This window comes from Myotis daubentonii, chromosome 9 (genome assembly GCF_963259705.1).
Source record: "Myotis daubentonii chromosome 9, mMyoDau2.1, whole genome shotgun sequence".
Lineage (NCBI taxonomy): Eukaryota > Metazoa > Chordata > Mammalia > Chiroptera > Vespertilionidae > Myotis > Myotis daubentonii.
This window is the reverse complement of record NC_081848.1, coordinates 38,527,980-38,543,197: the sequence shown is the minus strand read 5'-3', so window position 1 is coordinate 38,543,197 and position 15,218 is coordinate 38,527,980. Positions and strand designations below refer to the sequence as shown.

At 43.4% G+C, this 15,218-nt stretch overlaps 1 protein-coding gene across 1 annotated transcript; it reads right to left on the bottom strand.

The window, feature by feature from the left end:
* Positions 1-1,515: 1,515 nt before the first annotated feature.
* NDUFC2 (NADH:ubiquinone oxidoreductase subunit C2) lies at positions 1,516-10,338 on the bottom strand. The gene is made up of 3 exons (XM_059708341.1): positions 10,028-10,338; positions 3,895-4,038; positions 1,516-1,694 (listed from the first exon to the last, which is right to left on the bottom strand). The coding sequence occupies exons 1-3, from the start codon at positions 10,194-10,196 to the stop codon at positions 1,645-1,647; spliced, it is 363 nt and encodes a 120-aa protein (XP_059564324.1). The 5' UTR covers positions 10,197-10,338; the 3' UTR covers positions 1,516-1,644.
* Between the last annotated feature and the right edge of the window lie 4,880 nt (positions 10,339-15,218).

Sequence of the window (15,218 nt, the reverse complement as noted above, 5' to 3'; positions counted from 1 at the left end):
AGAGAAAAATGGTAATTGGCGTACGACGATACCCTTTTCATTGGCTAATCAGGGCTATATGCAAATTAACTGCCAACTAAGATTGGCAGTTAACTGCCAACAAGATGGCGGTTAATTTGCATATGTAGGCACAATGCAGGGGGGCGAAAGGGAAAGCAGGAAGAAGCCCCCTGCCACTAACAGTGATTGGAAACCCAGGGGGGAGCTAAGAGCTGGGGGGCAGGGCAAAGGCGGCCCTAGGGCCACCTTTGCCCTGCCCCCCAGCCATGATCAGAGAATCAGGTGCCTTTTCCGCCCTGGCCAGTGATAGCAGGAAGTAGGGGTGGAGCCAGCGATGGGAGCTGGGCACGGTCGAAGCTGGCAGTCCCAGGAGCTAGGGGTCCCTTGCCTGGGCCTAAAGCGAAGCCCACGATCGCGGGGCCGCTGCCACTGCAGGTCCCCGCTGCCCGGGCAGGACGCCTAGGCCAGAGGCGTCAGGCCTGGGCAAGGGGCTGATCCTGCGATTGGAGGGTGATGGGGGTCAACGCCTGAGGGCTCCCAGTATGTGAGAGGGGGCAGGCTGGGCTGAGGGACACTCCCCCCCCCCCCCCCCCCCCCACACACACACCCAGTATACGAATTTCGTGCACCGGGCCCCTAGTATATATATAAAAGAGCAAGCTTGTAAGCTCATCCCAGTTAGGTGGGATCTTTTACTACTAATTTGCACTGAGCTCCACTGAGCGTTAGCACTGAGCCCACTCTCTCCAGGATGATCCATCTAAGAGCAAAGACCCCTTTGTAGAATCAGTCTTCTGTTCTCCTGGTCTTGAGTCTCCTGCTCATAAACCACCTGCTATATTGTTCAGAGAGCTCAAAAATGCAAGCCTGCCCATGTTATTCCTATTTAAAAACCTTTAGTGACTGCCTACTACCTAGAGCAGGAGTGGGGAATGTCTGGCCCACATGCTGCATATGGCCTGAAAAATTATCTGGTTTGGCCTTGCCAAGGCATTAGGGTTGAGTTAAATGTTTGAACAAATATAGCAGGCTGTTTTAAGTTGATAATTTTGTATGGCTTGCGAATGATGTTATAAATATCCAATTGGCCCTTCACAAAAAAAAGGTTCCCCACCCCAGACCTAGAGGATCAAGTCAAAATTATTCTACATGACTTACAAAATCCTCCATAATCTAGCTTGCTTTGCTTTGCTCTACAACGGGAGCAGGCAAACCTTTTCTGTAAAGGGCCATATATTAGATATTTTAGGCTTTGCAGGCCATAAGGTCTCTGTCACAACTACACAACTCTGCCCTCTGCTGTTGTAGCATGGAAACAAGCATAAACATGTGAACATGTGAGCATGGCTGTGTTCCAAAAGAACTTACTGGCATGGGCCTGATTTTGCCTACAGGCTACAGTTTTCAACTCTGAACTAGAACTAAACTTCGTTTTTAAATCTGTCAGATGTCTTCTTAAAATTGGGTAAATGGAAACTGACCATTCTGTTTTTATGACAAAAAGGAGTCAGAATGTTCAGGATGAGCATTTTAATCACAAGGTATTAACACACAGATTAATATAAACTTCAGGTATGAAATCATGCTCCACAAAATTCAGAAATAACTGTTCTCAGTGAAACCAAAGAAAGTGTTTTGGAGACTTCAACGCACTGGATGGAATTCTTCAAATTTTTCACCATAAGTTTTCTTATCTATAAAAGGAAAGATCACAAAAGATTTATGTTTGTTTTAAATCATATTTCCTAAAGAATAAAATTAAAATGTAATATTCTTACAGATAGAAACCCCTAAAATTTCCTTCTTTTCTTGTCCTCAACCACGGTTTGGTGATACTGAAACATTTTGCTATACTGGATGGATTTTGAAGACTCTGTGGGGACATCCAGATGGCTGCCTTGGAGGGGCTAAAGGGGTGAAGGAAGGAAGAACAGGGAGGGGCCCAGAGCTGAGGTGGTCAAGCACTCAATGCATGAGGCTCTTGGCACACCTGCCAGTAGTAACCTGCTGCTCAGAGACAAAAGGAGCCCATGAGACTATACACGCTCCTGCTGACAGAGGGAGCTAGTGGAAATATGGAGGCAAAGAGCTAGAGGTCTGGAACTGAGGTCTGCTCTGCCATTGGTTCTCACTCTTAGGAATCAATATTCCCAAGGTTCCTTCCAGCTCTAACATATAACAGTTCTGAGTATTCCCCATGTGTCATACAACCACTACTCATGGCTTTGTACTAGTCTTTGAGCTCTTCATTGGCAAAAACAAAACAAAACAAAAAACTGTACCTTTTTGATCCACCATTAATATTACATATGTGACTAAAGGTTATAGGAATGTAAAATAGATTAATAACATTTAGAATAAACAGGACCTTAGAGATCATCATTCAGTCTAATAAAATTTCAATGCTTAATATTATACATATAGGAAAGTCTACTTAAAAATCTATGTATTTACACATTTAAAATGTTGCTTTTCTCTTCCTTCCTTCACATATGTACACATCTGTATTGTGGGTATGTGTAAAATAAAAAGAAGGCAATTATATCAAAATTATAGTTGAACAGAGATAAGCAGTTTGCTGAGGAAATTCCTGTCTGTAGTTGGGTGAAAACGTCATTGAGATGATGAAACTTGAGCAGAAATTTGTTAGATGGGAAGGGTGGAAATGGAACAAGAGGAGGATCAAGAAAAAATTACAGTATGTACAAAGTGATACAGGGTAGGTTCAGGACCCAGCATTTCATGAGGCAGGGTTCTGTGTTGTTCAGGTCAGCTATTATTTATCAAACTAGTGGCCCGGTGGACAAAATTTGTGCATGGAGGGGGTGTGTGTGTGCTCTTCAGCCCAGCCTGCACCCTCTCCAATCTAGGATCCCTCGGGGGATGTCTGACTGCCGGTTTAGGCCCGATCCCACAACCGGTAGTCAGACATTCCTCTCGCAATCCGGGACCGCTGGCTCCTAACCGCTCACCTGCCTGCCTGCCTGATTGCCCCTAACCACTCTGCCTGCCGGCCTGCTTGCCCCCAACTCCCCCCCCTCCCGTCGGCCTTCTCGTCCCCAACTGCCCCCCCCCAGCCTGCTCGCCCCCTGCTGGCCTGCTCACCCAAACTCCCCCCCGCCCCGCCCCAACCCCCTGCCGGCCTGATTGCCCTCAACTGCCCTCCCCTCCTGGCCTGATCGCCCCTAACTGCTTCTGCTTCAGTCCTGCCACCATTGGTTTGTCAGGAAGGACGTCCGGAAAGTCTCCTGGTCTAATTAGCATATTACCCTTTTATTAGTATAGATGCCTACTAGGTGTTGGCTCTGTCCTAGAGGCTGGGACATTCAAAGATGAAGCTGCAGTCTAATGAGTGACACAACTATGTATAAGTAATGTGGTGGATAAAAGGTATGGGCAAAGTGTTTCTACCAGGCAATTAACCCGAGACATGATCTTCAGCAAGACCAAAAACAGAGGTGACTGAAGGCAAGTGCAATGATTCAAGCAAAAGATTATTAGGGCCTGAACCAGGGTAGTAGCAGTGAGACAGAGAGAAGAGTTCAGAGGTGAGAAATAGGAAGCAGAACAGTAAGACTTGATGGGAAGTAAAAGAGAAAGACTTGAAGATGATTTGCAGGCTTCTGCTAGAATACACAGGTGGACAGTGGTGCCATCACTGAAGCAGGACACAGAACAGAAGGTCTGGGCAGGCAGAGGGGACATGAGGGTCTATTGCTGTCTGAGGTACTTAGCCAGAAACCTGACACATGAATTCAAGAGAATTCTGGTCTATAGACAACCATGTGGGAGTTAACAGAATAGAGAAGATACCTGAAGCTACAGACATGGAAAAGATTAACCAGGGGAAATGATGCAAAGTAAGAAAGGTTTTTTACAATTAACTTGAAGTACCTTTTTCAGGAAAATCCTCTGGATGTGCTTTTATATATGAAAACATATCATGGTCCTTCACAGCATACATATAGTCTTGACGTTTTAAAAGATAATATCCAACAAAAAAAAAGGAAGTAACATATAGAAGCTGGCGATGCAAACCTGAAAATCAAATCCCAAAGAAAACAAAAGTCAGTCAGTCAATATAATGTAAGATTATATTCTTACATTTCAGATATATAATTTGTTTTTCTTCTAAAAATTTTTTTTAAAGGACTTTCTATATGGCTATTCTGAACAAGCAGCCTTGATCTTGAGATGTTGTACATTAAGTCTACAACAATCACTACCAATAGAACCAAGATTTTTAAAAATAAGGTTTTATAAATTTCTTCACGGAAAAAGGTGTGTAAGTACCAAATCCCAAATGCTAGACTGAGAAAAGAAAAAAAATTTTCTTCTTTGTTAAGTTAACTTTAGACCTAAACTAATCTATATTCCAGGATATGTTCAGGATATGATGCTCCGAGGGAAAGTCCTCCACAAATGGTCTAAAAGCAATTTTGTTGGTCTTCATATACTGATTTATATTTGCATAATTAGTGGTTACTACAACAGCAGGCTAACTACAAATATATCTCAATTCTCTTTTGTACCATCTAAATTTCCTATTTGCATGTATTATCCATTCAACAACTATTATTTTAAAAAAACATTAAATATTTAAAAAATCACTCTATTATAATGAGACTAGAGAGGATCAAATCACATGCCCTAGAGAAAAATTTAGTTTGAAGGGGAGATCCAAGGGTATGAACTTTATATATGAAATGTTTTTTGCAAAAGGCTAACTGCAGGTTTGATTTTCTAGCAAAGCCCCAGATTTCTATCCCCAGCCCTCCACTTCTTATCCCACACACCTTCCTTTGGAGAACTCGTTTATTACTATACTTTTATCTACTATCCATGTGCTAGTGACCCACAAGTACATCCAACTCAGACACTCATATTGAAATACATCCAAGTATGTCTATTTGAATATTCCCAAATGAACTCATTTCCTTCCTACTCATGCATCTTTCTCCTAATTCCAAGAATAAGACCTTTTACCCATGAATCTAAGTCCTGGGTAATAAACACAGTAATCATCCTTAATTCTACCCTCTTCCCCATATCCAGCCACTGAGTGCTGTTAATTCTACCTTGTAAATATTTCCTCACTTATCTCTCACTTGCACTAATTGGTCTCCCCTTCATCTAATTTTTCACTCCATAATGATCCCAGCTTTTATCCTGTCACTAGAGGAATTTTTACTAAACTATAAACCTAGCTTGTTGGTCCCTTCTCCTTCAATTATGGTCAACAGGAGTCCAAATTCTTGCATATGACCTCCGAAGCCCTTCATGAGCCAACTCTCACCTTCATCTTCTGGCACTCCCTGAGAGGCAGTGTGCTCCAGCAGCACTGAACTGCTTTTTGCTTTTAAAAAAAAATATATTTTTATTGATTTCATAGAGGAGAGGAGAGGAGAGGAGAGGGAGAGGGAGAGATAAAAATATCGATGAAAGAGAATCATTGATCGGCTGCCTCCTGCATGCCCTCTATTGGGGGTTGAGCCCACAATCTGGGCATGTGCCCTTGACCGGAATCGAACCCGGGACCCTTGAGTCTGCAAGCCAATGCTCTATCCACTGAGCCAAACCAGGTAGGACTGAACTGCTTTTAACTCCTCACAAAAACTAGGCTTCTTCATGCTTCTACATACCACACACTGATTATTTCTCTGCCCAGAAACCCTCTGATCCTTCAAGGCTCAACTCAGACATCACTTCAGCTAAGAAGTCTTCCCAGAACTTTCCTGAATTTAAAAGGGTGAGCTCATCTCTAGTAATATGTAAATTGCTATAGTAATTATTTCTTTCTCTACTACCAGGCACCACCAATGTTTCATTCATTTTTGTATACCAGCACATAGATAGCAGTTAATATTTAATTAAGTGAATGAATGACCTTGGGCCAGGCAATTTACTAACTCTAAAACAAAGATAATACCTATCCTATCTTTCTCACAGCAGTAGTATATAAACAACAAAAAAAAAGCATATAAAATATTTTTGAAAAATGTGTAAAACAACAAAAATGTAAAATATTACTATGCCCTGGGACTGGATAGGGCCCAGGCTCTTTTGCATTCTCCCTTGCCCCAAACAGCCACTGTTCTCCCAAACTGGGCCACTTGCAGCACAGCAAACCAAAGGGTGCTGGCTGGGTTGTCCCATGTGCCACTGGACTACAAAGACCGACTTTCTGTGCTTACCCATATCTCTCACAGCAAGACTTCATAAACATGTTAGACGCTGTCAGTGACCCAGCCCTAAAGGCAGGCTTAGCCTCTTCCCAAGTCCCCATTTCCCTAACCCAGTGGTTCTCAACCTTCTGGCCCTTTAAATACAGTTCTTCATGTTGTGACCCAACCATAAAATTATTCTTGTTGCTATTTCATAACTGTAATGTTGCTACTGTTATGAATCGTCATGTAAATATCTGATATGCAGGATGGTCTTAGGTGACCCCTGTGAAAGGGTCGTTCGACCGCCAAAGGGGTCGCGACCCACAGGTTGAGAACCGCTGCCCTAACCTCTCTTCTCTCTCAGTGGTGTCTCCCTCTTACCACATAAACCACCGCTCCACAATCATTTTCCCCTTTCCTTTACTCAGTTAATCTAAGCTTGGAGCCATGGTGCTCTTTGCAGAACACCGTAAATTACTGATAAACTAGAAATCAATAAATATTTAGTTTTGTGGACTACACATAGATACCAACTAACTAAATTTAGGGCAGGTAAGTGGTAGCCAGTAACGAGGTTTTAAAAACAAATGATAGGAGAAAAGTTTAAGAAAAAATTCTTTTTTTTTTTTTTTTTAAAATATATTTTATTGATTTTTTACAGAGAGGAAGGGAGAGAGATAGAGAGTTAGAAACATCGATGAGAGAGAAACATCGATCAGCTGCCTCCTGCACATCTCCTACTGGGGATATGCCCGCAACCCAGGTACATGCCCTTGACCGGAATCGAACCTGGGACCTTTCAGTCTGCAGGCCGACGCTCTATCCACTGAGCCAAACCGGTTTTGGCGAAAAAATTCTATTTAATGTTTTCTGTTAACTTGAATAAGATCTGCACAATTTGATTTCATTGATAGAATATTCCAATACTACCCACAGAATGCCAGGTCCTCTCCAGGGCTACACTTTGAAAATCCTTTCCCACTCCTCCAGCTCTGTCACACCTGTTCCCTATGTGCATAAACTTGTACCACAATTTGTCTTTTTAATGGATATGCTCTTCTGGTTTGTAAATATTTGGAGGGTTGAGACCATGTTTTATATTTCCTTGCAAACTACACAGACTTATTCATCCAATAAATACTTATTGAGCAGTACTATATGCCAGACATTGATTATGAATTCAATAAATGCTGCTAATTATACCATTTCAATAAAGTCAAGACCTATATTTTCCAAAGCAACCTCGGGAAACCCAGGGAACTCAGGAACTCTGACCCCTAGCTCTGGGCTAAGTGCTTTATATGCATCATCTCATCTAGTTCTCACAGCCACACAAAGAGGCAGACATTCACCTTATTTCATAGATGAGGAAACTAAAGCTCATAGCGATAAGCTGCTTCCCTAGAATCAAAGAATCAAATGGTTGGTAAAGTGGAAGTGGTGTCAAGCCCAAATCGTAACCACTAAGCTCTTCTGTCTTCCAGAAAAGACACAAAACCTAGTTTGATAAGGCGAGATTAAGTGGTATATACTTCACATGTCAGCCAATCTGTACTTGCTCTGGAACAGTTCCCCTCTGATCTGTACCTCCTATATGCTCCACAGGCTCTCCCTGCTCATCCACTTTCATCAAAACAGGTAACGGTCTCACCTAGACCCATTTGTCCACCAGACTAAAAGCTCCTCAGGGTCGGGGATGGAGTTCCTCACCCACATACCCTGAATGTCAGCGGTCGCCAACCGGTGGCCCGCAGGCCATGGTGGTCCGCGAGGTCCAAAAGGTTGGCGACCGCTGCTGCATGTACCACTGCCTGGCAAAGAGAAAGAGCTCTGTAAATGTTAAACAAACTGTAAACTGTCTGCCTGACAACTGCTAAGGACAGGGAACTTCGTCCAGCACCTTTTGTGGGCCAGGCATGTTACCTACCTCATTAATTACCACAGCAAATATGCAAAGCTCAATTACTCCCGTTTTATAGAGGAGGGAACGTTGGCTCTGGGCTGCCTAACCAACTTGCCCAGGGTGACCCAGTTGGGAGGCAGTGGAGGAAGGCCATTTAGTTCCAAAGCGGCGCGCTTTCTCTTCCATGAAGAGTAAGACTTGGTACATGAGGAGTGGCAGAGAAGGGAGAAAACCCCATTCCCCCATAGGCAGAAATGGCCAAAGATCACTCCTTTCTGCAGAGGGGGGTCATGTCCAAGGGAGAAGGGACCCCAGTACTATTTGAGCAATGGAAATGCTGAGGTTTGGTGGGCTGGAAGGTGACCTCCGGGCATGACATACAGCTGGCAGAAGGCAAAAGAGGCCCCAGTGCGGTGATTCCTGGTTGCTGGAATCACTGCAGGATTAGCTTTCTTCCTAACTGGGCTCCTTGGCGCCACTCAGTATTGCTTCACATTGTTGACAGAACTGACACAGGTCTGATCACTGCATCTCTGCCCACCTCTCCCAACAACCCAAGCCATCCAAAGCTAAAAAGGTTCCCGCCGGCCTAGGGAATGGCCACGGGGTACCTACTTGCCTTACTGCCCTCGCCCGCACACTCACTCATCAAACCACCTGCCGACCACAGGCCCTCGCCTTCATTTATTCCTACCAGCCCCATAGGTCTGGGAGGCTGCTAAGTCATCGCTAAGTTCAAAACCTCCCAGTTTCCCTGCACTTTTCCCTGGGGAGATCCACAGCCCTCGGCACACCTACTGTGTCGGCTGTTAATGGCTCTGACAGGGCGCCGCTGATACACTAGGACAGCGGTTCTCAACCTTGGCTGAACATTGGAATCACCTGGGAATCTTCCTAAAATCCTGATTTCTGGGCCTCATCCTCCGGAAATTCTGTTTCTTTGTTATGGGGTGGGGCCACAACATTAGTAACAAAGAAACAGAATTACGGAGGATGAGGCCCCCAAATCGGGATTTTAACAAGATTCCCATTGCCCTGACCGGTTTGGCTCAGTGGCTAGACTAGACGGCCGGTGGACTGAAAGGTCCCAGGTTCGATTCCGGTCAAGGGCATGTACCTTAGTTGCGGGCACATCCCCAGTAGGAGGTGTGCAGGAGGCAGCTGATCGATGTTTCTCCCATCGATGTTTCTAACTCCCTATCCCTCTCCCTTCCTCTCTATAAAAAATCAATAAAATATATTTTAAAAAAAAAGATTCCCAGGTGATTCTAATGTGCAGCCAAGGTTGAGAACCACTGCACTGGGAGAAAACAGAGCCCGGCGGCTTGGAGCCTCCTGCTCAGAGCGGGGCCTCTACACGAGCAGCATCCGCGGGGTCTGGTAGTTTACCATCGGGGCTCCTCCCAGACCGAATGAATGCACATTTTAACCAGACCCTAGGTTAGCAGTAGCGCGCTACCGTGTGAGAGCACGATTTTCAAATACAGACTCTGAGGTCCAAAAACAGGCTCTGCTACGTATTGGCCGTATGACCTTGGGCAAGCTGCTTGACCGCCGCGGAGGCTGCTTTCTCGCTGTGGATAATGTCTCCCCGTGAGGTGCTTTGAGGATCCAACGCCATAATGTACCTAAGTGTCCGTAGTCCAAGCAGCCTGGAGTGAAGGCTCATTTTGCACACACCACAGCGCGACACGAGAGGGGCGCGGGCAGTCCACCGCCGGGCCCTTCGCAGCCTCACTGTGGGGTCGTGACTTTCACTGCACCCCGTTTCCGAGAGCCACACGCCCCCCTGGCCCGGCCCAATTCCGAAGCGCTCACGGGCGCGGAGGCCCTAAGAAGACGAGGCAGGGCCTGCGAGGCGGCAAGGCCCGCACAAGGCTCGGCAGCCTACGGCGGGGCCGGCCCGCAGCCCGGCGACCCTCTCCCCTCCCACCGGATCCCGCCGCGCAGCCCTCACCGGCCGTCAACACGGGCCTCTGCCGGATCGCGTTATCAAGGAGGCCGGAGCAGTAGCCCAAGAAGCCGAAGTAGGCGAGCCGCGGGTCGGTCAGCTTGGGCGGGGGCAGGCTCCGGGCCTCATCCGGCAGGAACTCTAAGGGCCTGCGGCCCGGCCGTCCGGTCATCATATTGAGGCCGCTCTTACTTGAGGCCTGGCCTCAGACCGCCCACTGGGAAGAAAATCACCACGACCACCGACGGGTCCCACGTCCTAAACTTTCTCCTCCCGGCACCGGGCTGAAGGGCACTGCGCAGGGCGGTGCAGCGCGCAAACGCTTCCCCGGACGCACTGCTGCACGAGCTTGCACGGGAGGTTCCGGGGCACTAAGTGACCCATCCGGCTAGCCTGTCCGCGGGCGCTCATTTCAGCCGGCAGGGTAGGTACCAGGAGTCGAGGGGGTACACAAAAGGAGCCAAGTTGGGAGACTAGGAGGTACTGCTCTTTTTCGCCCAACCTTCCCCCCCGGAATTGTCTCTTCCTCTCCCGCCCCTGAATGTCCCTTCTGCAAGAATTTATCTTTGCATCCAATTTATCTTTGCACTTGATGGATAGTTTCAAGAAACGTAATTAATTGAATTCCCATAAAAGCTGTTTTCATTTTCTGGGTTTCCAGTCGTCCATTCGTACCGGCACACCCTGCAAAGCCTAAAATTAAGGTCCAGCCATCAACAAAGTATTCAGAGGACCCAGGACTGGATCCTTTAGCTAAACTCTTGAAATTCAGCCTGGGCAGCAGCACCTTAAAAATTTTCACCTTGCCTAACTAGTTTGGCTCAGTGGATAGAGCGTCGGCCTGCGGACTGAAGGGTCCCGGGTTCGATTCCAGTCAAGGCCATGTACCTTGGTTGCCGGCACATCCCAGTGGGGGGTGGGCAGGAGGCAGCTGATTGATGTTTCTAACTCTATTCCTCTCCCTCTCTGTAAAAAAATCAGTAAAATACATTAAAAAAATTTTTTTTTTCACATCTGGGTCTTCAGGTCCTTGTACGTGACTGAGGGAAGAGGTGTTTTCTAAAGAAGGACGCTATAACATTCTGCTATAATTCTTCAGTCTCTGCTCACTTACCTCCAATACTGGGGCGTGTCTATCCTGGAACAGTTTTTTCTTCAGCAAACCCTTCCTGATATTGAGCAAAGGTATTTTCTTTTTTTTTAATATATATATATATTTTATTGATTTTTCACAGAGAGGAAGGGAGAGAGATAGAGAGAGTTAGAAACATCGATGAGAGAGAAACATTGATCAGCTGCCTCTTGCACATCCCCCATCAGGGATGTGCCCGCAACCCAGGTACATGCCCTTGACCAGAATCGAACCCGGGACCTCTCAGTCCGCAGGCTGATGCTCTATCCACTGAGCCAAACCGGTTTCGGCGAGCAAAGGTATTTTCTTTTTGTGTTCATTCATTAGTGGGATCAATACTAATTAAACCAGAAGTTAATACAAAGGTATATGTATCAACCAAAGTGGAATAATTATCAGTTAAGAGTCATTAAATAAAGGACAGATCTTTTAGGCCTATAGAAAGGACTCCCAGATCCGCTAGATTTCAAGTTAGGATTCTCCCAAGGAACACATATTGCAACACTTTCCTGGAAGGCTGCAAATGCTTCAAAGATTCATACTCTCTGACCCAGTAATTACATGTCTGGGAATCTGTCCTATGGAAATAGTATGTCATTTTGCACAAAATTTCTTTTTTTAACCACAGTGTTTCTTGGAAAATATCAGAAGAATGAAAACAAACAAAAAAATCTTCCATAGTAGGATTATGTAAATTTTGAATATTAGATGACTCATTAGGCAAACACTTAAATATTTAAATAATGCTTACACATCCTTCTCTTCTTCATCCATCTATGACCAATAAATATTAAAAGAATTCTCAGAACTTCTCTAATCATCATGGAAATTCACATTAAAACATTTTTAAATGTATTAGTAACCTTGTATTGCCAGAACAATCTTGAAAAAGAACAAAATTGGAGACCTCACAATTCCTGATTTCAAAACATACTACAAAACAACAGTAATAAAGACTGTGTGGTAATGACATGTAGATAGATATATAGACCAGTGGAACAAAATAGAGAGCCCAGAAATAAAACCATCTCGGAAGAAACATCTCAAATTAAGTAAAGTATATCCAAAAATAAAATTCTTCTTCACATTGAGAAAGTTAAGAAATATTTTCAGGCCCTGGCTGGCTAGCTCAGTTGGTTAGAGCATTATCCTGATTTGCCAAAGTTGTGTGTTTGATCCCTGGTCAGGGCACATACAAGAATCACCCAATAAATTCACAAATAAGTTGAACAGTAAATCAATGTTTCTCTCCCTTCCTTTTTCTCTAAAAAAAATAAAAATAAAAAATATTTTCAAATATAAGGAATAATATAAAAAATAGCTACATTTCTGTCACTATAACATTTTGTTGTATTTGCTTCAGGTCTTTATTTAAATTATTTTTATTGTTGAAAGTATTACAAATGTCTCCCTTTTTCTCCCTTTTTGCCCCTCTCTACCTAATTCCCACCCCACCCTAGGCCTTCCCCATGCTATTTGTCTGTGTCCATGGGTTATGCATATATGCATATTGCTTCAGGTATTTATTGCCTGATGTATATATGTAAAATACACATATACACAACATTTGTATATATTCTCCTTTAAAGTTTTTTTAAAATATATTTTTACTGCCCTAGCCAGTTTTGCTCAGTGGATAGAGTGTCATCCTGCAGACTGAAGGGTCCCGGGTTCGATTCTGGTCAAGGGCACATGCCCAGGTTGTGGGTTCAATCCCCAGTAGGGGGTATGCAGAAGGCAAGCTAGGGCATGTGCCTTGACTGGGAATGGAACCATGACCTCCTGGTTCATAGGTCGATGCTCAACCACTAAGCCGTGCTGGCAGGGCTATATTCTCCTTTAAAAATATGAAAATAAAATAGTACAGTGCTAAAACTCCTTTTGATCTCAGTCTTCATTCTCATTCTCTTTCCTTCCTTCCAAGAGGCAACCTTAGTCCTAATTCCATATATTATTAGTGTCATTTTAATATTCACATTCATAGATGAATTCATAGACAACATAAAACATGATGTGTGTGTGTGTGGTTTTAAAACTGTACACATTCTCTACAGATTATCTCCTTGTTTAGTATTGGAACTGCTGAATTTCAGAATATATGAATTTTTAATTTTACTATATAATATCAAGTTCCTCCATAAAGAAACTGATCCAATTTCTATTTATATCCACAATTTATGTGGACATAGCAATATTTTCTGTTATCAGACTTTAGTTTTTGTCTATGGTAAAAAATGGGATCTCAATGTTGTTTTAATTTGCATTTCCCTATTATCTAGTGAAGATTGTATCTTTTTTAAAAAAAATATTTTTTACTGATCAGAGAAAGAGGGAGAGGGATAGAGAGATGGAAACATCCAGCCCACAACCCGGGCATATGCCCTGACTGGGAATCAAACCAGAGATCTCCTGGTTCATGGGTCGATGCTCAACCACTGAGCAACACTGGCCAGGCAATAGTATCTCTTTCTACAGTTATTTGCCATTTGGGTTTCTTTCTGTTTGCCTAGTTATATACTTTGCTTATTTTCTTTAGGGTTGTCTTTTTTCTAAGTGATTTGTAGGAATTTTTAATGTGAAGTAATATAAATCCTGTCTGTTATATATGTTACAAAATACTCCCCCCCATCTATTGTCTGTCTTTTAACTGTATTTATAAGGTCTTCTATTATACAGAAGTTAAAGTTCTGATGTAGTAATATTTATCTCTAATATTTTTCTTTATGGGTTGTTTTGTGTCTTTAAAAAAATATTTCCAAAGCAAGGTCCTAAATTTTTTTTTAAAGAATTTTAGTTTCCAAAACAAAGCTCTTGATATCACTTTTATGCATTTCCCCACCTCAGTAAATGGTGCCACCATCCATTCAGATGCAACACCTGAAATAAAGGGATCATCTATGATTCTTTGCTTACCCTCAAGCCCTATATCTAATCCATTTCCAACTACTGTCAATTCCAATTCTAAATCCATCTGCTTCTCCATCACACTGCCACCACTCTTCTTCCATATTCCATAACCTTGCTCCTAGGTAATTCTCTGCAGAGTAACTTTTTGAAAATATATTTCAACCTCCAAGTAAATAAGAAATGTAATAGAAAAAGTGATAAAGAGCATAAACAGTTTTCAGAAGAAAAAGTACAAATGGCTCTTAAACATAGGAAAAGACTCTAATCTCTCTCATAAGAGAAATGCAAATGAAAATTACCTTGAGATATCATTGGCAAAGATCTAAAATACTAATGACACACTCACTAGGTAGGCAAGTTTGTGGGGAAACAGGTATCATTCCTTGCCTGGGGAACATAAACTGGTGCAACTTCTATGACGAATTTGACAACATCTACCAGAATTATAAATGCACATAGCCTTCAGAGTAGTTTCCAGGTGGAAGTCATTAACAAGGAAACTATACCAGTGCTGGTCTGGGAAGACAGCTCATCTCCCCTGCCCCTGCAGTTAGTTCTCTTCTGGTTCTGGCTCTATGCCTTTCCCCGGGGAAAGATACAGTGGCCAAGAATACCAAGTCCCTCCCACTTTTCTTTTATCTTGTGAGATTTTGGTACACTGTATATAAATTAAGCAGCAGATAAAAAAATGACTTGTTTATAGGTCTTGTTTGTTTAAAGTTTGATAGTAACTTTGGCTTGTTCTTGATTTTGCTTCATTCTCGGTTTTCAAAATATTTGGAAACTATACTATTTTGTAATTGCTGAAACCTAGCAATTTGTTGTTGAAAATCGTCCACATCTCTGCAATGTTTAGATATACAAATACAAAGTATATTGCTTGCGAGAGTCCTGGGCTGTAGGCAGAAGTCCGAGTTCTAGTCTGCGCTGGCACCAACAAGCTATGCCTGTCTCAGGAGTCATTGCACTCTTGGCAATATAAGGGGTTGAATTGCTTTAAAGACTATATTAGGACTTTGAATTCTTAAGCCAAACAAAAACTTACATGAAGCTTAATATATGAAATAGATCAAAGCATATTTGCTTTGGTAGAAGATGGGACAGGGCCCAGAGTCTCTGAGGCAACTCTCGAGAACCTTAAGGGCTCTGTAGAACATT

Excerpts from the sequence above, each read along its gene's own strand:
- NDUFC2 (XM_059708341.1), bottom strand. The coding sequence starts at position 10,196 with ATGATGACCGGACGGCCGGGCCGCAGGCCCTTAGAGTTCCTGCCGGAT. Across the intron at positions 4,039-10,027 it reads GAGGCCCGTGTTGACGGCCG|GTTTGCATCGCCAGCTTCTA; the intron begins GTGAGGGCTGCG and ends TTTGATTTTCAG. Across the intron at positions 1,695-3,894 it reads AGAGGATTTTCCTGAAAAAG|ATAAGAAAACTTATGGTGAA; the intron begins GTACTTCAAGTT and ends TTCCTTTTATAG.